At 50.9% G+C, this 25,897-nt stretch overlaps 1 protein-coding gene and 1 non-coding gene across 9 annotated transcripts in view; one reads left to right on the forward strand and one right to left on the reverse strand.

The window, feature by feature from the left end:
* LOC131750062 (uncharacterized) overlaps positions 1 to 25,897 on the reverse strand; it is a 99,190-nt gene that overhangs the window by 20,108 nt on the left and 53,185 nt on the right. The window lies entirely within an intron of this gene.
* Positions 166 to 24,778, forward strand: TMEM72 (transmembrane protein 72). Of its 2 annotated transcripts, XM_059054179.2 has the most exons (6): positions 166 to 242; positions 393 to 521; positions 14,160 to 14,226; positions 17,726 to 17,797; positions 19,429 to 19,568; positions 21,056 to 24,778. In XM_059054179.2, exons 2-6 carry the CDS (start codon positions 452 to 454, stop codon positions 21,532 to 21,534), a joined length of 828 nt encoding a protein of 275 aa, XP_058910162.1. In that variant the 5' UTR covers positions 166 to 242; positions 393 to 451; the 3' UTR covers positions 21,535 to 24,778. The 2 variants fall into 2 exon arrangements, with proteins under 2 accessions (XP_058910162.1, XP_066881234.1); XM_067025133.1 differs by lacking the exons at positions 166 to 242; positions 393 to 521; positions 14,160 to 14,226 and adding an exon at positions 14,839 to 14,869.

Here is a 25,897-nt window from a genome sequence, read left to right on the forward strand (position 1 = left end):
GCAGACCCTGAAGACCTCAGGTCCAGATGTGACTTGCTCTGTGCCTTTCTGCTACCCAGTAGGGCATGGTCTGGGCTGACTCCTTGGCTGGCTCCCCACTCCCAGCCAGAAACAGTTAATTGCCAGCTCCACGCTGCCTCCAGCCCAGCCCTAATCGGTCTGATCTCAGGAAGCCACGCTGGGGCCGCAGCAGCTCCAGACCAGGCCCTGGCTGTGTGGAGCAGTAGGGACATTCTTCCAAGGTAATGATTAAGCTGAGCACCTGGCAAGCTGGGAAAGTGAGCCCTATTCACACCTCGGCCAGGCTGAGGTGGCCTGGACTTGTTTGGGAAGGCAGGGTCCCAGGGTGCAAGAGCCCGGAGCTGGTAGCCACAGCCTCCCGTTGCACACAGGCCACCTGGAGCATCTCGGGCCAGAGCTTCTGCTGTCTGCCTTTCTGGGACCCTGCACCATGAAACTGCAGGTGTTCTGGATGGGGCTGGAATACACCTGTCGGCTCCTGGGCATCACCACTGCTGCAGGTAGGACCCTGCCCCCCAACTTCGATCCTCTGTGTACTGGGAACAGCAGACAGGACTGCCCAAGGGGTGGGAGCCGGCCAGCGAGGGATGGGAAGAAACAGCTAGCCACATAGTCCTCACTATCTTTCCCCAAACCCCAGAAACACTGCTTTGCAAGGCAGCAGCAGGTGCAGTGGAGTGAGCCTGGGGCTGGGATCCAGGGGCCTGGAACAGAATCTCTGCCTGGCAACCCACCGTCCCTGTGACCTTGGGAACATCGTCATCTGTGAAATGAGCTGAAAGGGTCTGCCCCACCTCCTTGGGGGCTGTTGTGAGGTGGAGGTGGGTGCTGAAGGTGAAGCTGTAAAGGGCTGGGCAAATGTAAGAGTCGGCTGCCTCACTGCACAGTCAAGGGTCACTGGAGTGCATCTTGTTTTATTCAAACCACAGCCCCACTTCATGGAGAGGGAATTCCCAGCACACAGGGCAGGCTGAGCTAGAGAGCTGGACACAGAGATCCCAGGCTTCCCTTAAAACACCGTGGGTTTGGGGGGAGAAATGGTCCCCCGTGCTGGGCTTCTCTTCCTCACCCAGCCTGAGCCGGGGGCTGCTCGACTTGCCGGGAAGAGAGATGGTTACAGTAGTACCTGCACAGCTGTGACCCTGAGCTGCTCACTTCCCCAACTTGGACCCGGACCCTAGCCCCGTGCCCACCACGTGGCCAGGACCTGTGTTGGGAAGGTGAGCAGGCAGCATTCTGAGCCGTGGCTCTGGCCCCCACTGTCCCCTGGGGACAAAGAAGAGACACCCAATGCTGACCAAGTCCTTGCCCACCAGTACCCACCATCTTACGAATGGGTCTTGGAAAATGGGAAATGGCTCCCAGCTCAGACCCAAACAGTGCTGGTTCCTACTCCAGCCCTGTCGCTCACCGATGTGTGACATTGGGAGAGCCCCCTGGGCCCTCTGGGATCACACTTTCTAATCTTTATGATAGAGATAACTGAGCCTGCTAGCCAGATGTTTTGGAGGGTTGAGGATGCATGAACTGAGCATAGCTAAATAGAACTGAGGATGTAAACCTTTGGGGAGAAGCTCCAGGGCATGCTTTAGAGCTCAGTGGGGATCTGTGCCATTCCCTGGGTTCAAGGCCAGCTTCACTGCTCTGCTGGCCAGTGGGTTCTTCTAGCAATTAGCCCTGACTTGGCACAGGGAGGCCTGCTGTCGATGGTCTAATCCCACCCCTCCTGTTACAGGAAGGAGCACCTAAGTTCCAATAGGGGCAGTGACCTTGCCCAAGGTCATGCTACAGGTCAGAGGGTTAGCCGGCCTGGGACCCTGATGGCTCGATTTTTAGAAAGACCAGGCCTCTGCCCAAAGAGCTCCTTCTTCTCAGGGCAGGAAGCCCCATCCTGTGGGCACCAGGACAGGTCTGGAATTGCTCTGCTGAGGGCCCTGAGTAAATGAACGAGTAGGGGAGCCAGGTCCAGCCTCCATCAGAACCACCTTATCACCTACATGAGCTCCAAGGCCCCTAAATGCCCATCCTGGGGAAGGGAAATTAACCCTCAGTAGGGTTTCTGTGTCTGGGGTTTGAGTCCTCATCTACCACAGTTGATCTTGACTACACCCTGCTCTCCTCTACGCCTTGGTTTCTAAATATGTAAAATGCACCCCTTTTCATCTGTCAGAAATCACAGTGACACTTCCCCCTGCCATGCTCTGCCCAGAGGGGAGACCTGGCTCCTGTCGGGAAGCTGTTTTAAGAGGTATATAAACTTTTAATGGATAGCTACAGATGGTTTAAAAGTCCGATTTATCTCAGCCAGTGGAAGGGTCTGCAGCCATACACACACACACACACACACACACGCTACACATAAAAACTTCTCCTCTGAACTACAGCCCTTATCTCTGTGCAGAGGGTCAGTGTTAATGCAGAGGATGGTCCTCTCCCTTGGTTTTGATGTAGGATCCAGGCTAAATATAGGCCACTATATTGCCTTCTAATGGCCAGGCTTTCCAATAATTGTGTTTGGGCTTTTTAGAGTGCTGGGAGCAGGTGGGAAGCTAGAAAGAGGGGCTTTAGTCATCTTGGGAAAATCTCGAGTTTCTTTCAGCATCACTGAACTGCTGGCCTATTTCCAATGTGTAAGATTTGCAAATTCCTTATTCTCTTAAGCCTCTTTGTTGTTGAAATCCTCTGTTAAGAAGTCCAGACCTCATTTATAGGGGCATTGCTGCTAGAGAGGAAATCAGACTTGAGACAGAGGCTGTCACTTTGCAGAAACTCTGGGAGACCTAAGGTAGCCCTGGTCTGCCTGTGGGGGGGAGTGTGGGTTTCCTAGAAACTAGGAAAAGCGTGTGACCCAAGGTCACCCAGAGTGTCACCTGCAGGGACCAGGCAGCTCCTGATCCAGTAGCCCCTCCCTGGTTTCCCTTTCCCTCTTCAGATGGATCTGAGGCTGTCAGTAGCTCAGCACCAGGACCTGGGGACATGCACTAGGATGGCAAGGCCCAGCGGCTGTGGCCGAAGCACAGCTCACCTCTTCCTCCCCATTCAGCCCCTTTAAATGAAGCTTCATTAGAATGTCCAGTGGTCCCAGGGGTCATTGCTGTCCCACCCCCATGACCAGCCCCACACCATGAGTGGGCACAGACAGAGCATTGCCGCCACCAAAGAAGGGTAAACAGGTCTTGCCGATTGCCCCCAGGCAGAAGTGTTTTGAAAATTAGAAAATGAGGCAATTCTCTCCCTTTGAAGTCATAAGCTTTCCAGGTCATCACAGGCCCACTTCTTATTTGACTTACACTTGGCTGGTGTCATTCATTTGTATCCCCTGCCTGGCCATGGAAGGCATTGGGTGTCCTTCTGTTGCTGAGATGGGCACCAGGAGCCACCCAAAGAAAAGACACAACCGGGGAACTGCACACGGCCTGGGAGCACCCCACACCTTGCCAGTAAAGATGCCGGATCCTTATGTGTCCATCCCTCCGGCAGGTTCTCACTGTGTCCCCCTGAAGACAGGGTCATGATATCCGAGTCAGAGACTCAGGCCCCTGTGTTTCATTCTCGTTAACTGTCAGGAGTGGGGAGACCTGGGAAAATGGGTTTCAGCCGAGATGGGAGCGCTGAGGCCCAGGGTGCACTTCCTCCGTAAAATAAGAAAGGGGCCTGTCCAGCGAGGTTGGTCCCCATCCTGTGCTTGGAAGGCAGGATTGGCTTCCCTTTGCACCTCTGCTGTCCTCCTTATCCCCCAGATTGAATCCCCATGAACTTCCGCCCCAGTCCTCAGCCCCTGCCCGAAGCCTGCAGAGAGAGAATGGGAAGAGCTCCCTGTGTCAGGGTACAGGGTACCCCTTGAAGGCCCTCCAGATCTGGGTTGGGGTGTGGAGGGAGGTGAGGAGATTCATTTCCCTAGGCCTTGACCCTGGAGAGAAAGCCCTCTCCTCACAGCTGTGTCCTTGCACAAGGGCAGGCCTGGGCTTCCTGCAAAGAGGAACTGCTGAGGAAATGTCTCTGGGCCCTGTGGGGAGGCCTCTCAACTTTCCTCAGAGCAAAACTCACTCAAGCTTCTCCGTCCCAACCCTCGGGGGCGTTTTTTCAGTCTACCAGCCTCTGCTCTTGATGTAACAGCTGCTCATGAACATTATTACCTGAGTATCTATCGTGACCCTAGCTCAGTGCTACATGTTTTAAATGTAGTATTTTGTTTCATCCTCATAACTACCCTTTTTTTTAACATCTTTATTGGAGTATAATTGCTTTACAATGGTGTGTTAGTTTCTGCTTTATAACAAAGTGAACCAGTTATACATATACTTATGTTCTCATATCTCTTCCCTCTTGCATCTCCCTCCCTCCCACCCTCCCTATCCCACCCCTCTAGGTGGTCACAAAGCACCGAGCTGATCTCCCTGTGCTATGCAGCTGCTTCCCACTAGCTATGGATTTTACGTTTGGTAGTGTATATATGTCCATGCCACTCTCTCACTTCGTCCCAGCTTACCCTTCCCCCTGCCCGTGTCCTCAAGTCCACTCTCTAGTAGGTCTGTGTCTTTATTCCCATCTTGCCCCTAGGTTCTTCATGACCTTTTTTTTTTTTTTTTTTTATAACTACCCTTTGAAGCACCATCACACTCATCCTCATCCCCATTGCACTTGGGGGGGAACTGAGGGCTGGTTGGTGAAGTACCTGGTTCAAAGTCTCACACTCAGGAAGCCAAGAGGCAAGATTTACATTGATGACTATCTACTCCTGAGACCCTACTCTTCATCAGCATGCCTTCCACCTAAATCAGGCCAAAGGACGTGTCTTGCTATGTCTTGGCGAAACGATGGGATGCAGAATGCAAGACACACAGAGGGTACCAAAGAGGCTGGCTGAGGCCACCCTATCAGTCTAGTGCCCCCACCATCGGTCGGTCCTGACCATGCACAACCTCAGGCAGGTGAGGTCATGGTGAGAGTGGACACAGTTACACTGAAGCAAAGGAAGGATTGACCAGACCCTTCCTAAATCTAAAGACCCTGATATTCTTTTTATGTGCAATATTATATGATCTTTTTTTATTGAATGAAATTTCTTTAAATTCTAGAGTGCTTTACAACTTTCAAAAGTTTCACACACATGATTTCATATAATAACCCTTTTTTTTTTTTTCTTTTCCCCTGTCCCTATATTGCCCCTCTCCCCTTCTGTCTCCCCGCTGGTAACCACTAGTTTGCTCTCTGAATCTGTAAAGACACTCATGGTTGATCCAACTGCTCATTCTGTCTTTGAATGATTGCCAGGCATGTTTTGACTGACATCACCATGACCATCTCCAGCCAAACCCACACCTGGGCCTCATCTGGGGCCAGACAAATCCGCACAAATTTCCAGAAGGAATGATCACAATAGGACCTTCCATGTATGGGTCCAGAGGTACATGACTGACAACATGCTGTAAAGCCACTATCTTGCTGCAGCCCTACCAGTACCTGTGAGGGCCCAGTGCTGAGCTAAATCCCATTTTACAAATGAGGAAACTGAGGCTCAGAATGTTTAGGTAGCTTGGGAGAAGTTACACAGTCAGTAAACAGCGGATCTGGTGTTGGAGCCCCAGTCTGCCCACTCACAGGGCAGTGATGCGGTGGAACATCTGGGGGCTGTCGGCACGCAGCTCCCAAGAGAAGGGCACCACTCAGCCAACAAGGACAGGAGCCAGCCTTGAGACAAAGCCATTTTAAGCAAGTCCTGCTTGCCACAAATCAATGACTTTCGATCAACCTGGGATCACTTAGGAGTTTTGCTTTGTTCCAGGTTTTTGACCCATTAACCTCTTCTCTCCATAAAGGACAGAGCCACATTCCTGACAGCCCCGTTCCTTGCTACATTCCATTCAGATGGAGACTTGGCTTATTAATATAGTCTAGAATAAAAGAAGCATTTAATCCCAGATGTTCTCATTATTTTTTAAAGAGTACAGCAGATGCATAGTTTGACTTTAGCCCTATTCAAAGCCTTCAAAAGAAAAAAAGCGAATGCCTCTGAGGCAATCATCTTGGGCCTTCCTTGCTAATTTCCACCCTTCTTAAATGTATATCTCAGTGTCCACCTCCTGCCATCTAAGGAAGCTTCATGCACTCCAACATGTCCACAGGTGGATTTATGACCAGGCAAGAACATATTGTTTTCAGATCCTGTACGTGGATATTGACTGTTTTCCAGTCTGATTGTCCCAATGAGCAAATGAAATATCCCCACTTTAGTTCCACCCTCTTACCACTGGAAGATAATATAATTTACTTCAAGCATTTCTTTCTTTACTTATTTGTGCCTGTGTCCTCCTTCTTAGATTTAGAACAAAAACTCTGGATCTCCGCCTAGGATTCATTTATCTGACAAACATTGGCTGAGTCCCCACTTTGTGCAATGTAGACACATAGATTAGGATGGTATGACCTCTAACCTAGAGAAGCGCATGAGCTGACCAGGGAGACAAGCTAGTAAATACATATTCCAGTGCCAAACACTGCAGCCTAGTGTTGGAGAGGGTGAATTTGTGTCCTTCTCTACCACTTAGTAGATGTGTGACCTTAGGCATGTCAGTTAATCACATTAAATGTCAGTTTTCTCATCTATGAAATGGGAATAACAAGTGCATCTATACTCTGGGAACGTGAGCATTCAATGAAACAATGACTAAAGCAGCAAACTTCATGGCACATAGATTCTCACTCAGCACTGGTTAATTTTAGAGGACCGTGCAGGACACAGGGACGGCACAGTGTGAGTAATGAGATCTTCTTGCAGGATGGAAAAAGAAGAAAGATCAGAGGAAAGGAACAAGCTAACATATGACCCTGGAGGCTGGAAGGGGAGGAAGGGGCTAGACTATGAAAGGTCTTACACTGAGTAACATTTTTCTTCCCATTTTGCACTTGGGTCATTAAGATCATCCCACAGCACATTGGCTATTTCTACATCACATGTAGTGATGAAACCAGAAGAAAGATGGTGGCCTCATTTCATTTTTCATGGGCTGACAGTTCTTTTAAGATTTTTCTTTAGCTCTGTGCAACCATCTGAAGATGCCTGTTATCAAAAAAGAATGTAGTCAGAAACAAATGGCTGATGCTGGGGAGATGGAGCCCTCCTGGGGCTTTCCCCTGAGCCTTCCTAGCTTGCCACAGGCTAGGTAAAGGTCAGATATTTGCCATAGGCTAGGTAAAGGTCAGATAAAGAAACATGTAGAGACATGGATGGACCTAGAGACTGTCATACAGAGTGAAGTAAGTCAGTAAGAGAAAAACAAATACCGTATATTAATGCATATATGTGGAATCTGAAAAAAATGGGTATAGACGGTCTTAGTTACAAAGCAGAAATAGAGACACAGACGTGGAGAACAAACGTATGGATACCAAGGGGGAAAAGGGGAGGGGGTGGGAAGAATTGGAAGATTGGGATTGACATATATACACTCTTGATACTATGTATAAAATAGATGCTAATGAGAACCTACTGTATAGCACAGGGAACTCTACTCAGTGCTCTGTGGTGACCTAAATAAGAAGGAAATCCAAAAAAGAGGGCATATATGTATACGTATAGCAGATTCACTTTGCTGTACAGTATACACTAACACAATACTGTAAAGCAACTATACTCCAATTAAAAAAAAAAAAAAAGAAAGAAACACTGTATGTGTAGCATGGAGAGAGAACATTGGAGGCACGGTCATTGTTTTCTAGTGCCGGGAAAGCTGCCATGTAGAAGAGTGAGCAGATGCATTCTCTTTAAATGCAAGAAAGAATAAGAATCAAATACTTCAGCCAAATACTTTGACCTGAAATCAAGACCTAGAAGAAATTTCCCCTGTGGGTCTCTGCAAGAAGGATGCTATTCTGCCTGAGGGTCAATATCTTCAATAGCATCAGCAAAGGTCTGTAGAGTCCCTCCATGTAAACGATGTCATCAGCAAAAGGTGGGGTATTGGCCCAGATGGTTTCATAACCTTGAATTTTATAACCTTGAAGGAAGAAATAATATCTATGCTACACATCCTTTCCAGAAATTTGAAAAGGAGGGAGTACTTCTCAAGTCATTCTATGAACTATCATTATAGTGATACCAAAACTAATAAAAGGCATCATGAGAAAAGAAAACTATAGACTAATACCCCTCATCAACATAAGTGTAAAAATTCTAAAAGTTCTGAAAAATCTAATTAAAATATATAAAAAATATAACCAAGTACAGTTTATCCCAGAAATGTAAGTTTGCTTTAATATTTGAAAATCAATTTATGTAACTGACCATATTAACAAACTAAAAAAGGAAAGCTATATTATTATCTAAATAGATACAGTGTTTCCCTGGGAGTGGATGGAAGCATTGGAAGGTAATATTACAAGGATACAAGGAAACTTTTGGGGTGATAAATATGTTCACTATCTTGATTGGAGTGATGGTTTCCCTGGTATACACATATATCAATACTTACCAAATTGCACATTTTAAATATGTGCAATTTGTTGCGTGTCAATTACACCTCAATAAAGCTGTTTTTAATAGTGGATGTGTCAGTTATCTATTGCCAGAATAATGCTGTGTAACAACTGCAAAACCTTAGTGGCATAGAGTAATAAGCTTTTATCATTCACACATCTGGGCGAGTAGGTTAGGCAGCTCTGCTAATGTAGGCTGGGTGTGCTCACCTATCTGAGGGTCAGACAGCTGTTGGTTTGTCTAGAATGGCCTTGGCTGGGATGATAAGGTCCCTTGTGCTCCAGCAGGCTGGCCTGGCCATGTGCCCATGATAATGGCAGAGGCACGAGAAAGCAGGTCCAGTTCACAAGCCCGTTTCCCATCTGTGCTTGCCTGGTACCTGATAACATCCTGTTGTCCAAAGCAAGTCACATTGCTGAGCCCAGATTCAAGGGAAGGGGAAAGAGACTTCTCTTCAGTGCAAGGGACTGCAAAGTCATATAACAAAGGGTGTGGATACCAAGGGGGTGAAGGCTTGCAGGGGCATCATTGCAATCTACCACAGGCACTTTGGCCAATCCACAAGGCCAAACAAAATAGTCCTCTTGGATGGTCTACTATAGTCGATAGTAGAGAATCCAGTAGAGAATGAGGACTCTCTCACCTTCAGGAAATTCTCCCTAAGCAGGCTTGTGAGTGGTTTGGAGGGCACTGAGGCCCACCCTATACTCTAAAATCTCTTCTAACTGAATATCTAGAATTTTCTTCTATAAAATCTTGGCCTTTTCTCATAGTGTCTCTGAACCCTGGCTCATAGGTGTCACCTGAATGGCTCTCAACACACTGGTAAACTTCCCTGCCAGGCTTAGCATCTGCCACAACTTCTCCTGAGTTAAGAAACCTGCAGCTACTACTTTATTGTCTCATTGGATTCTTAGCAACTAGTTCCAACATCTCTGTGTTCTTAGAAATGGTGCAAACCTAGCCTTCACGTCTACAGTCAGCTGTGACCCCCTTTGAACCATCCCCAGCCATTGTCATCAGATCAGTGTGTCCCTACCTGAGATGTCCCTACAGACACTAAGACCAGTAGGAGATATGCCATAGCTGAGGATGAAGAAAAGCAATAAATACGATGCGGGGAGTTATGAGGTGCCCTTAGCAGCAGTGAATATGACATTCTCACCCAGCTCCCCAGGCATCCAGGGCCAAGACCACTGCCTGGCATGGAAAGCCAGTTAGCATGGCCTCTAGTGACCTCTGTGAAGTGTCCTATGTTGCCACCAGGGCACTGCACTGAATGCAAGACAGATGTCAAAACTCAACCCAGTGATGGAGTCGGAACAGATAAGCTACAGCCAACCATGACATCGACCCTGAGGCAAAGGTAGCAGGAGGCCAGAAACCTTGGAGATAGCCCCTTAGCCATTAGTACCACAGACAGGCGTCATCCTCAGGAGCACACGGGCCCTTAGCAGGCTGCACAGAGGGGCTTAACACATGAGATGTACAGGTAGATGGGGCTTTGGGCCACTTATATCAAGCAGACCTGCAGAAGGGACCTGAGACAGGAAAATCAATGAGCAACATCAATACAGAGAGAAGAGCTCTTGAGCCACAATAAAAACATGTATTAATGGAAGGAAAGGAGAAGAATAAACCCTCCCCTTCCCCTGAGACTACTGATGGGAACAACCTGCCTCTCCTAATAATTCCATTAGCCATCATCTACATTTGCACAACTCTCTATAATTTACTAAGCCTGCGGCTCATAGTCAGTTATGTGTGTTTTATCATCCCCATTTTTCTGGAATAGGAGCAAGCAAGGGAGTAATTGTTTGCTTCAGGAGCCAGGACTCTGCTTTTCTGATCAAGCCTCATGTTCGTTCTCTGTCACAGCACTGCACGCCCATAGCTTTCATCGACCCACACTCTGGACCAGAGCCTCAGGATGCCCGGAAACATGCTCCGGTGTGTGCCTGGCCCAGGCCTGCACCACAGGTCCAGAATCTCTGATCCCTGCTAAGTCTGAACTATAACAAACAGCTCAGGAAGGCAACTCAGAAGAAAGCCCTGGCCTCTGGGAGAAGAAAATACTGTGCTGTGGTTGGACTCAGCCCAGACAGGAGGGAAAGAAACTAGAGGCCAGGGAATGAGACGCAGAGACCAGGCTTGTCCACAGATGCTGGTTCTAACCAGATGCCAGAAAAGATGTCTCCCTGGAGACGGTGAGGGGAAGTGAGATGGAGGGGTGGGCCGGACTGTGCCAGGGTGGGCTTGAAATACGATTGATTCTTTTGGGTTGGGATGAGAGGCAACAGGATCCTAAGGGACAGACAGCAGGGAGGGATGGAAGGAGTCTAAGGCCCCTTGGTGGGGGTGTAAAAGTAGCACAGGTGGCTCCACCCAGCACCCCCACCCCCGTGGCACAAAGAACAATGCAGCCCAGGATCAAGGCTCTTCTGGGGCAATTCTTTCTTATGGAGAAGTTGTTATAATGAGGCCCTGATTCTGGGGACATGTATGGCATTTGTCCCCCATCTCCATTCTCAATCTCAGCTCCTCTGTCCCCATGACCAGCCCAGGGCAAGGGCCACAGCGTCATTTGTTGGGGTGAGTGGCTGTTGTAGGTTGGCCAGTTTTGCTCAGAGCTAGAGCCCTGTGAAACCACAGAAGACGAGATGGAAGCACAGTCTAGGAATAGCTGTCAGGAGACACCAGGAGCCTGGGCAGGCAGCTGTGGGCAGAAGCCGGGTCGAGGCCACAAGCAGACAGACAGATGAGGGGCACCAAAGGAAGGACTTCTTGTTAGCCAGCCCTGCCTCGACCTCACATGGTCTGCCTCTGAGAGCATGAGCCTCAGAACTGGGAGGATCCAGCAGAGGACCCTTAGGCCCCAGTGTCAAAGGGACTTATGGCCTCCCGTGAGAAATCCCTACGGATCTCCTGGCCTGAGGGGTCATGCTTCTGACTTCACCCCCTTGCTCTCCTCCCCCTACCAAACGGCATATCTCAGGTCCCTGGGCTTGCAGAATCCAGCATGTTTACTGTTGGTTGAGAGCTTTTGGAAGAGTGACCCCACTTTCCTTGATGCAAAACGGGCTACCTGGAGGCTGGGAAAGCTGCCCAGGCCAGAGGTAGAGGGAGGAAGGAGCTTCTGTGTACGGACCACGTGACATCTATGAGCACAAAGTCCAGTTTTTCAGACCTGTTTTTTTTCTCCAATCCAAGCAACAACTCTAGGAGATGCAACGAATTCTCCCCATTCCCCAGATGGTAAACCCAGCTCAGATGAATTAAGTACTTATCCACCGTTACCCACACAGAACTGGGATTTCAACTGAGCTCTCTCTTTTCCCTATTGTTATTCTCATTTTTTTAATTGCAAACTGCCTCTAGAGTGTTCCTGAAATGCCCCTTTGACTATTGACCCTCTGTTTCCATCAAAAGACATCAAAATAGCACTCCATATGCCAAAGGGGTGCAAATCAGGAAAAGGGGCTGAGCTCCCAAGGCCCCTTCCTGCCATCTGCTGGTCTTCGCCAGAAGCCCATGCAAATCTACAAAGACTTACAAGGTGGATGAAGATCCTGCCTCACCCCAGAAGTGAACAATCACAAGCATCAGCCTTGAGCAGAGGACCCCTTCCCCAGGCCCTGGGTGGGAAGACACTTCCCCGGGCTGGACTGGATTCTTGTACAAAAAATTGGTGATTTCACTGAGCACCGGTGATGTGCTTGGCATTAATTAATTTACTGAATCCTCAGAGAGATTGGCTCAGCTATTAACTGGCAAGTGGGAGACCGAAATGCAGGACCTGACCTAGGCATCCATGATTGGTTTGTTCGTTTCTTTGTTTTACTTATACTCCCTGTGCCTCAGTTTCCTCTTCTGTAAAGTGAGGGTAACAGTACTTTCACATAGGACTGCTGTGATGTTAAATAAGTTAACAAGTGCTTAGTGCTGAGAACAGGACAGGAGACACAGTGAAAACTAAATACATGAATATTTGCCTGCATAAAACACACACACACACACACACACACACACACACACACACGTGGACAGTGGAAACCAGGAAATGGCCCATCGCCTGGAGCCAGAAGGCTCAAGTTTGCTCTATCAGTCCTTTGTTTTCTAGATGTGTCCTTGGGAGAACTACGCAAGGTCACTGAGCCTCATTTCCGTCCCTATGAAATGGGGAGTATAGAACTCCCTGTGCTGCGGGGATGCTGTGAGGAACCAGGACACGTGTGACCATTGTGTATCAGCCACTGAGTGCTCTACCAGCCACATTAACACTGCAGAGGGGAGTGAGGCTGTGTGGCACCCCTGACTTCTCACCTGGGACAAGCCAGCAAGTGGCTAGGACCTGGGGGGGACAGAGGCACAGTGTCCTCCACCACCCTGGCCCATAACCACAGGGAACACTGGAACCCCCATCACTAAGAATACATAGGCACCCCCTTCCTCGATGGAGGTCCCTTCTCCCTGAAGTACTTCCGCATCCCCCCACGAAGGGAGGGGAGGAGGTGCTGGCGCCTAAGTGAACAGCTCCACCCTGCATTTCAGAAGACAGCATTTCCGCAGTCACCTGAGCATGGGTGCTTACACAGCGAATCTGCCAGGGAAAAGAGGAGGCATCAGACCCAGGGAAGCAGCCCCCTGCACGGCAGAGATGAAGGGCCACACATGGGCAGCCGAGAACAGAAGCTCAGCCCCACCATCTTTGACTCCTGGGGAAGGAGACGAGCTGAAGTCACTGTTCGGCAAATACCAGCGTGGGTCATCAGAGCCCAGAGAGAGAAATGTAGGGTGCGTGGGCTGTAACCAGTTAGGACCAGAAAGAGGCCTGATGGGTGGGTCACCACGGCGGGAGGAACATCTGCATGCTGTCTGTGGAACGTTTCCATCAGCGGGTGGGTGGGTCAGGGCTGCAGCTGGCTGAGTGAAGCCGTGGGAGCCAGGAGACAGCCAGGACCCAGCAAGCCCACAGATGTGGCTCCAAGATGGATTTACTCGTAGATGTGCAAGGTCAGGTATTTGAGCACAGACATCAACTGCCAAGGAGAGATGGGCGGAGAGATGAGGCTGAGCCGCATCTCATGTCCCAGCAAAACCCCAGGGGCTTAATCAGCACTGGGTCCAAAGTGATGAGCCAGGAGTGCACGATGCAGCCGCCAAGCCAGCAAGTGAAAACAAGGGCACGGGAACAGCAAGAACAATGATCTGGGCGAGGGAACACAGGTGGGGCAGGTCCCATGGCCAAGCTCTAGGGCCCAGAAACACAGCCCACATGGGCCTACAGGGGCCCTTGAAGCCACTCCATGTGGAGGATACCCGTGGAGCCCAGGGCTTGGTGGCCTGTCAGTGTGGGCTGTTTCAGGGGCACTAAAGGGGTGGCAGCATGACAGAGAAGGACAGGCATCTGCTCTGGGGAGACTGGATTAAAAGGCCTCGGGGGTGCTGCATGAAACCCCTCTGGTTTCCAGAGACCAATCCAGAAGGCTCCTTGCTCTCTTGCACCTTCCCAGCCACAGCTCCCTGTGTCACATGGAGAGGAGCCTACCCTGGCTCCCAGTCCCCAGGAGAGGGCTCATGCCATGTCCAAGGAGCCTGCACAAGGCAGTGCTGTGGCTGGAGCACCTGGGCCCACTCTCCTCTCCTCTTCTTCTCCCCTTAGTGCTGATCGGCGTGGGCACTGAGACCTTCCTCCAGGGACAGTTTAAAAGCCTGGCTTTCTATCTGCTGTGAGTATGTGTGCACGTGCCCTCCCTGCCTGTATGTTCTGTTCCAGCTCACCCCAAGTCCCTCTGCTGAGACCCACCCACAGCAACCCCCCCCCATCCCACACGAGCTCCATTCTGTCCCAAAGGTGAAAGGAGTAGAGGGGGCTTCTGGAATATCCCCTTGTTGCGAAGGACTTTAGCCAGATCATCCCGTAAATCAACCAATTAGCATCCCATCCGTTCATCCACCCACCCATCCATACATACATCTATCCATCCATCCATCTCTTCAATCATGTCTTTATTCAGAAAACAGTAACCAAGCTCTTGTTTTAGAGATTGGGGAATCATTTCAAAGGACTCTCTATTTGAGCTCCTCTACATGCCAAGCACAGTTAAATGTTTTATTTACCTTATGTCCTTTACTTTTGACAGCTTTACAGAAGAAGTGCATATAGTCTGTTTCGCAGATTAAAAAAAAAAATTTCAGAGGGAGTAAGCAGCTCAGCCCACATCACCAAGCCCATGAACAGCAGGGCCCAGATACATCCACCTGGGTCCCTTCAGTTTCTCAGCCTCTGTCCTTTCTCCTCTGCCAGCTGCCTCTACAGACGCCCCCTAGTGGGAAAGAGATCGCTCTGCGGAGGTATCCCAGAGGGGTGAGGTGAGCCTGGGGTCCCTGCGGGCTCTACAACCCAGCTTCTCAGTAGCTCCATCCTAAGGGAGCCTCGGCCTGCCTGCAGGGTCAGCAGGCTGCATCCTCTACCCCCCACCTCCTCCCCTCCATGCCCACCCTCATCACGGTGGCATGGTCTATGTCCTAAGGAGCCCTCGAGCCTCTTCAGTTTGCTACATGGATCACACCCACCATCCACAACCCCGTCCCACCCTTCTGGCCCATCTCCACACTGCCACAACTTTAGCCACCTAGAAACCTGGCCCCTCTGTCCACCTTCAGGGGATCCCGGAGCCTCCAGCCCACACTCCTTTGCCATCTTCTGGCCTCCACCTTACTTCTTGTCACTCAACTTACACCCCAGGAGCTTCTGACTTTTTCTCAAACTCACCCACATCACCTCCCCTCTAAGCCGTTGCTCCATCCTGTAGAGCACATGAGTGCCTTCCCAGCCACTCCGGCATTCCCAAAGCCTGTCATTCCTCCCTGCATTTCACCCTGGGAAGCCTCCTCGATCCTGGAGCCCTTGCTGGCTGGAAGTGGCTTCTCCTTGCTCGGAAGGCCCTCCACATCTTACTGAGCCTGCGCCTGGCCGCGGCGCACTGTCTGCCTGGAATCCAGAAGCAAGGCGGGCCTTCCTCCTCCCCACATGGTTTCCTAGTTCACCCACAAACATCCACTTCGGGTAAGAGGTGGAGGGTATTATCCTACGGGAGAGTCCATATCCATGGCTGCTTAATGCAGACTGTTTTCTACCCAGAACCCTGCCTCTTCCTGACTGCTCCGCCCCTGTCCTGAGGGGACACTGTGCCCATCTGGTCACTCTGTGGTCCAGTCCTAGAAGATGTTCCTTCCACCCTCAAGACCCCTGCCCCTCACTGTAAACTAGTCTATGTTCCCCACCCGTGCCCTGCTCTTACCCCTTGGGATGGGCACCCATTGCCCACCCGGCCTATCCCTCCTGCCACTCACACTCCACTCGCCCCTCAAGGGATACCCAAAGGCCCAAATGTCCATCCCTCCTCTTTTCACTTCTCCCACTCACCCTCCTCCCATATTCACAATCTCCCCGGCCCTTGCAGATCTCAGAGTCCTGCCACTGTGTCCTCTCCGTCCACTGGAGCATCTCCCCATAAGACTGTCACTTCCTGCTCTGCATTCCCAGGGCCAAGCAGGGGCCATGGCCGCAAGCAGGCACCGGTAGGAGCTGACCTGTTATTGGTTTTCTCCGGGCTTTTCTCCACTTCTCCTCTACCCCTGCTGCCTCCTGTCTTCCTCCTTCCAAAGAGGCCCCTCAGTGCCTTCCTCACACTTACCCACAAACGGTGGCTGAAGGGTCCACATGGGCAGCATGGAGCCCTGGACAGAGGCCTTCGTGTGTAGGATGTTGCTACAAGGGCAGGGCTCTCTGCTTGGATTCACTGCCTCGTCTGAGTGGCCCAGAATCCCTGGCCTCAAGAGGCACAGCCTCTTGTCTGAATGAGCCACTCTCTTCCCAAAGCCTCAGTTTCCCCCTCTGCTCCAGGACATAGAAAAAGGCATTGTCACTTGTTTATCAAAGCACATGCTCTGGTGTGCTTGGTAGGCATACAGGCTCTGTGGTCTGAGTGCTGGGTTCAAATCTTTCCCCACTACTGATCAGCTATGTGACCATAAGCAAGGGGCTTGACCTTCCTGTGCCTCAGTTTCCCCAGCTGTAAACTGAGGGTAATCACAGTGATTTAACAAAAATCATTAAACAAATTGGTATTTGTAAAGCCCTTAGAAATGTATGCCATGTATTCATTACGTAAATTCATTATTACCGTTTAAAAGCTGAGGAGTAAGAGCTAGGCAGATACTGGGAGGCACAGCGAAAGTGGGAGAAGGTAGAGATTAAGTACTGTATGGTCAGAGGGAGAAAGAGAGAAATAACTAACATTGTCAAACGGACAAGAGAAGAAAGGGGGAGACCTCCAAGAGGCGCTAGCCTGTGCAAAGGCCATGTGGCACCTAACAGCTTCATGTAGGGCTTTCAAAGGCATGCTAAGAAATTTCATTTCTATAGGCCAGTGAGACCCTCCAATAAAAAAATGTAAGTTCCCCTCCAAAGATCCTGATATATACAGTCTGGGGCCCAGGAATCTCCAGGAGATTCTGACTGGAGGATCCCCGGACCACACTTGAAGCAGAGGAGACTTTGAAGCATTCTGGATGGGGAGGAATATCAGATTCAGAAGGAGCCCTCGGGCACCTGGGTGGTGATAGATTGGAGCAACAGGAGGCCAGGAGGTGAGGGTCAGGGAGTCAGGGAAGCCAAAAGGGGAAGCTGGTATAAGGATTCAGGGGGCAGTGTCCAATTCAGGCAATACAGGTGAGACCAGAAAGAATGGGCGTGATTCTCAGGCTGTCTAAGGAACACAGTCAGCCCCTGCTGGTGACTGTTTGGATGACGAGAAGGCAAGTTGATCAGGAAGGGATCCAGCTTTAAGGCTCAGACAACCAGCAGTCGGTGTCAGCCCTGGCGACACTGGGTAGAAAGATGTGCCTGCCAGTGTCCAAGCAATAGCGTAGGGGTCAAGATCGTCTCCCCTGCTGGCCTGCAGCTCCCTCACCTATCTCTGGCCCCGGCCTCCACCCCTACCCCCCCACCACCGAGGCCCAGCCCAACCCAGCACAGGCCCTGGCGTCCAGGCAGCTTCTGGTTCATGTTGACTGGGTGACAAGATTAGGTCAAGAAACTCCTGGTCAGTTGTTCGGCTATACACGGAGGCCCAGGAGGCCAAGGCACTGTGAGGAGACAGCCGAGGGAAGTGAAGGGAGGGTCAGAGGGCACGCGGCCTCCCTCACCTGCCTCCGCCACAGGTTTACAGGAGCCGCCGTCTCCGTGTGTGAAGGCGCCTACTTCGTGGCTCAGCTGCTGGCCATCTGCTTCCAGTAAGTAGCCTCCAGAGCGGCCCCACTCCCAGCCCCAGCCCCAGACACTCCCAGATGCCTCCACCCATGAGACCACGACCCGGTAGATGTTCTGCTCCCAAAGCAGCCACGGACAGCTTCCCTCCTGACCCTGCCGCGAGCCCCAGCCTGGATACGGGCTCAGGCTCGTGGAGCTCAATGGTCCCCTTTTCCCTTCTCCCAACCAGGGAGTGGACTGACACATCCATTCAGGGCCTGACCCCACCCAGAGTCCCCCGACTGAGTCCATCCCCATCCTCTGGAAACAGCCAGTCACTGTACCCCCTGTCTGAGTCATCTACCACGGGGCGAGTACCTCGAGGAAAGCCAGCTTGGAGCAGGCAGAGCTGGGTTTAAGAACAGACTCTGCCTCCTGCTGGGACCCAGGGACAAGTCAGGAACCACCTCCATGCCCCTTTGTGAGGCAAGAATGCAGATTTTGCAGAATCTTGGGAAGCCACATGACCACAGAGGCCTATACCTCTGCCCAGTCATGCTCCGTTCATGGAAGCTGTCATCAGGGTGGCCAAGGACTGACGCCTGGCCACAGTTCTCAGAATCTAGACAGTTGGGTCTCTAGGTGGTCAGCAAAAGAGCCAGGCTTCAAATCCAGCTGTCCTGGCATCGTGCAAGGCCACTGGCTGCCTCCCAGGGTTACCAGCCCTGAGGCAGCAGGCCTCCCCCATTTCTGCTGAATGTCACTGCTAAAGGACCCTTGCAACTTCTCAGGGCAGGGGAGGGAGGTGCCCTGGGCCTGAAGGGGCATTTTCCCGTCTCTGGAGTCCCTCCACTCCCAGGCAGGGTTTGTTACAAAATAATGACCACCAGGGGGCACCAATGAGCCATGACTGCAGAATGTGGGAGGAGGGCTGTGCTCTGGTCCAACACGTCATCCGCCAGCCCACATCACTCCCCTAAAGCCAGGCTGGGCAGGAGGCGGTGTGCAGAGCCCCGCTCCAAGCCAATTCAGAGGATGAAGGAGATGGACCTAAAGGCAAACACTTTCCTCCTTTGCAACCTGGAGACAGCTCCCCTAAGGAAACCTGCTCAGCATCAGGCCTCTGCCAGGCCCACGTGTGATCCTTGCGTGCCAGTTAACAGCGAAGCCCCCTTGGGCCAATGTCATCTCATGCCTAGCCAAGGCTCCTTTGAGTAGGGTACAGCTGGATTCCAGCCCTCTCACCCATGCGGCCAGGCCCTTTGTGTAGTGCACACCCTTACAACTGTCCCAGCCAGGTCGTCTCCTGTACTGCACACTTTCTGCACTGCACTGTGGACTTCCCAGTGTGCCCCTGAGTCTCTTAATCTTCTTCCCACTGCCTTTGAAGCATCCTGAGAGCATTTACCTTCCCCCCCCCGCCCCGGGCCAAAGAGGCATGTCTGGGCTGCATTTCACAAAAAGTGCTGGAGACCCTCTGGAGAGGCTCAGGCAAGGCCCCTAACTGTTGAACCCACAGTGAGGACTTCAGCCCCTGGGGGTATTCAACCAGAGGCCACTGCAGGGAACATGGCCATAATAGGACCCAATCCCAGACTCTGATGGCTTTATATATTGCTGGGGCTTTTCTGGGTCGCTGCCTACTCCCTGCCAATCCTGGACTTCCTCCCCCCAGGTGTCATCCAGGGTCCCTGGCCTACAGAGCAAGGGAGAAGGCCCACTGGCTGGGCTGCTTCCAGAGGTTCCTGGCCTACATGCTGCTCTCTGTGGCCTGCTTCCTCCACCCTGTCCTGGTCTGGCACGTGACCATCCCAGGTAGGAGCTCCAGGAGGTAGTGGAGGCAGGCAGCCCCCACTGCGGGTAGGCTCTGAGCAGAAGGGGCTGCATCTCACTCTCAGGGACCTGCAGCGATGCTGGCTCCAGGGCCCCACTAGCTCCTCTGCCCTTTCTAGCTAGATCATAAGAATGAGGAACTGACCAAGTGCCAGGAAAGTCCCAAGAAGTGCATCTTTCCTACAGGTGTCCAGAGGCTATACCCACAAAAGCGAACTGACCTTTTCTCCAATGCTTGTGTGTGGCCTGAGCTTTCAGAGGGAGCAAGATAGTCACTTCTCCATCCAAACCCTTCTATGCCTCCTTAGCACCTACCCATTCAAGTCCAAAGTCCTCAGCCTGGTTTGAAAGGCACACCAAATGGGATCCCCAAACACCCTTGCAACTCCATATTCTTCTCCCACACCATTCACCCTGCTAGTCAGCCCATGTTCTGGTCTCAGAAAGTCAGCCCATGTTCTGGTCTCAGAAAGTCAGCCCATGTTCTGGTCTCAGAAACCAACACTTGATGCTTCCACCTCCTGGGTTTTGACAATGATTTTTCCTGCTAGGACCCTTCTCCCTCCTCCTTAGCTGTGAAAACCACACCCCTCCTCACAACCCATCTAAAAATGCCAGGAAGCTGACCGCCCTTGGAGATGAGGTGGAAAGGTGGAGCCTCCTCTTCCTTCCTGCTGTTTCTCTTAAAATACCTGTCGTGGCCTCTCAGGGACACTCCGTGCAGCCTTCACTGGACTCCTGAGCAGGACTCAGCTCTGCCAAGGCCACAGCGAGCCACGGCCTCCCACTCCTTAGAGAGTGTGAGATGCATGGGTGGCCCTGGCCCTGGCAGGAGGGACAGCCACCTTCACCTCTGCCTCTGGACAGGGTGGGGATCCCAGCAGGAGACAGAGGGGCCTCTGGCCTGGAGGCTGCATGAGGGGCCTGGGGGGGAGCCAACACTGTGCCAGCTGCACCCACAGGGATTTGCAATTTCCTCCATGTTTATAGGGCAGCGGGCAGTAAAGCAGGATCTCCCCACTCTTGGGAACGGAAGGAAGCCCAGTTCAGCAGTTGGGCCCAGTATCCAACATAGAGTCCAGGTCTGTCGAAGGCATTGCAGGTCCAGCCCCAACAAGCCGTCCCTGAGACAGAGGCTGAGCGTGGTGATGGGAGGACAGGCGGGCAGCACCAGGATCGGCTGTCAGCAAGAAGGGGGCCTGTGGCACAGGGTGTCCTGGTTAAGTGTCAGGGTGAGGGGCCCCAGCACAGCACTGGCCCCACTGACGTCCCCTGGCCAGGCATCAGGCCTGCCACATGGGTCTGATGTGGGTCTGTGAGGACAAGTTAGGAGTGAGGGCTGGAGCACGGCGGGCCTGAGTGTGGCCACCCAGGCGTGCCGCAGTGGCCCTTTGGGACAGTGGGCGTGGACAGCCTCTGGCTTTTCTCCAGGACACGTCCAGCATCCTGACCTCCCAGATCTCTTCCAGGCTCTATGCTCATCATGACTGGCCTGGCCTACTTCCTGCTGAGCAAGCGGAAAAAGAGCAAAGCTGCCGCGGAGGTGCTGGCCCCCGCAGAGCAGTACACGGACCCCTCTGGCAGCGCCGTGAGTACCACCGGCTCTGGGGACACCGAGCAAACGTACACCTTCCATGGGGCCCTCAAGGAGGGGCCTGGCTCCCTCTTCATCCACATGAAGAGCATCCTGAAAGGGACCAGGAAGCCCAACGCCCTCCAGCACCCAGACGCCCTGACGGAGCTCACTCTGGAGCCAGCTGACCCACTGGCCAAGAAGAAGCAGGTGCACTTTGAGGACAGTACGGTCAGAATGATCCCGGACCTGGCCGAAGACCTGGACGATGGGGACAGCGAGCCAGAGGAGGTCACCTCTGACACCACCCCCATCATCCCTCCCCCCGAGGCCCCACTTTTCCTATCTTCCCTCGCGGGCACCAGCCTCTTCTGAGCTACTTGTTCCAGGCTGGGGGATGCTCAGCAAGGGGTCTGTATAGATAGACAGCCCTGCCTGGAATTTCCTGATGTCCAGGGCCCCTCCGGGGAGCTCGGGGTCTTCACAGGTCAGTTCTTCAACGGGTGACCAGACATCCCCACGGTATCTGGGCCTCTGGGACCATCGCGCGACACGACAGGTCCTGCGGAGACCTCGAGGGTGGCTCAAACGAAGCTCGCGCTGCTTCGAACCCTCACAAGTCCCTCTCTCCCAGACGTGAAGCGGAGAAATCCTTGTGCCTTCCCCAAAGGAGACCAGCATTCCCACTTCACACAAGGCTGCGTCAGTCCAGAAGCCCTGGGGCTTCTCTTGCTCCTGACACAGGACCCAGCACTCAGCAAGGACTCACGGCCCATCTCATCTCTGATGTAACATTTCAGCTTTGAAAGGCCAGGGATGCGCTGGCAGCTTACACATCTCAGAGGCAGGTGTAGACTACAGCTATGGGTCCTGAACTCCAACCGAGATGGTTCAGGACAGGGAGCAGGGAGAAAAGGCAAGGCTAGGAGCCCTCAGGATGGGAGCCGCGCGAGCAGTGGGCCGAGTTCTCTGCGTGCTCTGGGGCCGGCGTTGGGCAGAGGAGTCACAGAGTGACTTGAGACAATGCGGCTCTGTGCTCACTGCAGGGAGAGCCAGGCCAGATGAGCAATGCTCATTCCAGAAGCATCGCTGAGGGCTCCCTGCATCCTCACTACATGGGCTCTCAAGATTCCAAGTAGATGATGTAAACTGAAAGAGACTGAAATCTGACAATCCTCAGCCGTGAATGCCAACACACAGGACAAGGCGCCTGCTGTATGCAGGGACCACAGAGGCGGTGCCCTGGAGACTCACACAGTACGGAGACGTTGCTCTGCCCTGCTTGGTGACTGTTGGGAGAGTAGGTGAGAAATGTATATTTGTTGAAAATGGGAGAGAAGGAAGGAAGAGAGGGAAAAGAGGGAAGACAGGTAAGTGGGCGGGCAGCAGGCTAGGTCTCTGCCACGGGGCCACGGAAGTGACAGTTAACCCAGAATGAACAAAGAAAGATGAATCAGATACTCAGTTAAGGATCTGCAACATGTATTTCTACAGAGTGTTCTGTGGTCCATGGGATTGTTACAAGACAGAGCAGACACGTCATTCTTCATAGGCAATCTTAATTAATGAGAAATTATAATGCTTCTTCATTTGTGCGTGTGAGCTAACACCAGGGTTCTGTAGAGCAAAACTTAGAGCACATGCTTTAAGGTCTAGATTAGAAACATGTGCTCATTCTTGTACACTTTTCAACATTCCCTAAAAGTTATTTCGCAAGTGTATGGAAATAGCCAACCAGAAGCTTGTATCAGTTTGGTGCCTAAATGCAGCAGGTATCCCAAACAAGCAGACTCCTCCCTGCAATAACCCACTTCTTCTGTAAAACCAAGTGAGAAAAGACATTCTCACAAGGCTTCAGAGGTGGAAGCAATAGAGTGTTTCTTTAGCTGCCACCGAGGAGGAAGTTCAGGATCTGAGAGTCACAGCTGGGGGAGAGTGAGTAATATGGAACATGGGTCTGGGTAGGCAGGGATAGCACCTGATTCCAAAAGGGCCCGGTGTCCCAGGCTGGCCTGCTGTGCACAGAAGGAGTCCCAAGTGGGGAGGAGCCAGGGTCTCCACCTGTCATGTGGAGAAGAGGATACGATGGGCACAAACACCCTCGTGGCACAGGCTTCTGGGGAACCCAACGGTCCTGCCCCATTCTCAGCCCAAGTCAGCAGAGCTGGATGGTGAGTAGGCTGCAGGAAGCAAACTGGGAGGCATAATGTCTGAGCTTTCAGACCCCATTTAATAAACACCTCTGCTACAGCATCGTTTGGGATGTGTCTTAGAGGTGAGGCAGGCATTGGGAGTTCTGGGTGATATGCCTGTGACTCTGAGACATCTAGGCTTCCTGGTGGATGTCATCAGTTAAGGGAGTCTGCTGGGTATGCTGCATCAGAGGTTGAGGCGATTATGAACTTACCCAGGTTAACAAAGTAAAGCTCTTCCACACTCTTATTGCTGACCCCACCCCCTCCCCCCAAAACAAGGTTTGGGTGAGATCACTCAATAGACCAGAGCCCTCATCTCTGTCAGTGGACCAGGCAAGAAAGTGGCACCTTCCTCAAAAGCAGGTGACTACCACGTCTCCATTTGATTCTCAGCCCGAGACGCTACAACCACATCCTTAGCTACTGCTATCCCTGCAAATATGTAATGACACCCATCCTTGCTGAGAAACAGAGACTAGAAGGGCTGACCTTGTTGTAGTCCGCCTTCCTTTTTCAGCAGAAGGCAGAGCAGATGTTGCATAGATGTAGAACAGAGCTATTGGAAGTAGAGCCCTGAGCTGGGGATTGTTAAATCTGCCCTTAACACGTTGATTGACCTGGGCCAAGCCCCTTCACTTCTCTGGTTTCAGGTTCCCCTAGTAAGTGGGAATAACAGCACTTCTCTCAGGATGGGTGCAATGAGTCCTCCAAGAAAGATGGGGAAAGTGCTTTTCAGATTACAAATCACCCAAGTCGGTGTGAATGCATGTTCCTATTACCGTGGGGACCTCTCAGTGAGGAAGCCCCAAAGTAAGGAAACACAGAAAACATCACCAAGGCTTGTCTCCAGGGCAAGGCCAATGCAGGTCTCAAATCCAGATTCCAGGGCTTGAGCCTGGAAAGGGTGTAGATACCACCCTCCAGCTTAGAGAGCCATAGTGAACCCCCAATCACGAGGAGCCATGCCCTGGGGGGGTCACCCAGTGTTCCAATCTCTCTCCCACCAGTCCTAAAGGATTTTTTTAGTTTTTAAAATAACTTGATTGAGATATAATACAAGTACCATAAAATTCACCAAAGTGTATAATAACTGAATGTCCTTTATTATGTTCATGATTGACCTCACCACAATCTAAGATCACAACATTTTCATCGCCCCTAAGAAAAGCCTGTTGCCCATGAGCAATTATTCCCCACCCCAATCCACTCCTATGCTAAGCAACCACTAATCTACTTTCTGTCTTTATAGATATTCCTATTCTGGACATTTCATGTCAATCGAATCCTGTATTGTAATATGTGGTCTTTTGTGACTTGCTTTATTCACTTAGCATAATGTTCTCAAGGTTCACCCATGTGGTAACATGTATCTTTATTTTATTCCTTTTCATGGTTGTATAATAGTCAATTATATGGTTATACTACTTGTGTTTATCCATTCATCTGTTGATGGACGTTTGGGTTGTTTCCATTTTGTGCCTATTATGAATAATGCTGCTATGAACATTTCCATGTACAAGTTTTTGGGTGGACATATATATTCATTTCCCTGATATATACTTAGGGGTTGAATTGCTTGGTCAAGTGGTACATCAGTGTTTGACTTCTTGAGAAACTGCCAAACAGTTTTCCAAAGGGGCCGTACCATTTTACCTTACCATCAACAGTGTATGAGGGTTCTGATTTCTTCACATCTTCACCAACATTTGTTATTGTCTGACTCTTTTATTATAGTCATTCATTAATTATGGTTTTGATATGCATTTCCCTAATGACTAATGGTTTTGGGCAACCTTTCATGTAATTATTGACCATTTATATATCTTCTTTGACAAATGTCCATTCAAATGCTTTGCCCTTTTAAAAAAAATGGATTATTTGCCCTTTTATTTTGAATTGTAAGGGTTTTTAACATATTCTGGATACTAGATTTTACCAGTTACATTATTTGCAAATGTTCTCTCCCATTCTATGGGTTGCCTCTTCTCTTTCTTGATAGAGTCATTTGAAGCCTTTTATTTCTCTTTCTTGCCTGATTTCCCTAGCTACCACTACCAGTACAACATTGAACAGAACAAGAGCAGATATCCTTATCTTGTTCCCGATTCTTGGGGAAAGCATTCTTTCATCATTGAATATGATGTTACCTAGGTTTTTTGTAGATGTCCTCATGAGGTTGAGGAAGTTTCTTTCTATTTCCACATTGTTGAGTGATTTTATCACGAAAGGTTATTGGGTTTGTCAAATGCTTGGGGCAAAACTGTAATGTAAAGTGAACAATGGAGGGAGAGGGAGCCCCCATATTATTAGCCATCCCTGCCCGGAGTGGAGTGCCTAGAATAATTTCCAAGAGATAGAGCTGAGAGGGAATAAGGGAATGGGTAGTGGTTCAAATGCCACATACCCTCCCTATTCTCACCAAGATTTAGTAGATTTTCTTGAATGAATTTTTCTCCATTTGCTATATGCCCTTAGGACAATTTCCAGAGATTTTAAATAATTGATACTTTTAATTTCCTCCAGTTAAATAGTTGGTTTGTAGG

This window comes from Kogia breviceps, chromosome 2 (genome assembly GCF_026419965.1).
Source record: "Kogia breviceps isolate mKogBre1 chromosome 2, mKogBre1 haplotype 1, whole genome shotgun sequence".
Classification (NCBI taxonomy): Eukaryota; Metazoa; Chordata; class Mammalia; order Artiodactyla; family Physeteridae; genus Kogia; species Kogia breviceps.

Excerpts from the sequence above, each read along its gene's own strand:
- TMEM72 (XM_059054179.2), top strand. The coding sequence starts at position 452 with ATGAAACTGCAGGTGTTCTGGATGGGGCTGGAATACACCTGTCGGCTC. Across the intron at positions 522-14,159 it reads GGGCATCACCACTGCTGCAG|TGCTGATCGGCGTGGGCACT; the intron begins GTAGGACCCTGC and ends TTCTCCCCTTAG. Across the intron at positions 19,569-21,055 it reads CTGGCACGTGACCATCCCAG|GCTCTATGCTCATCATGACT; the intron begins GTAGGAGCTCCA and ends GATCTCTTCCAG.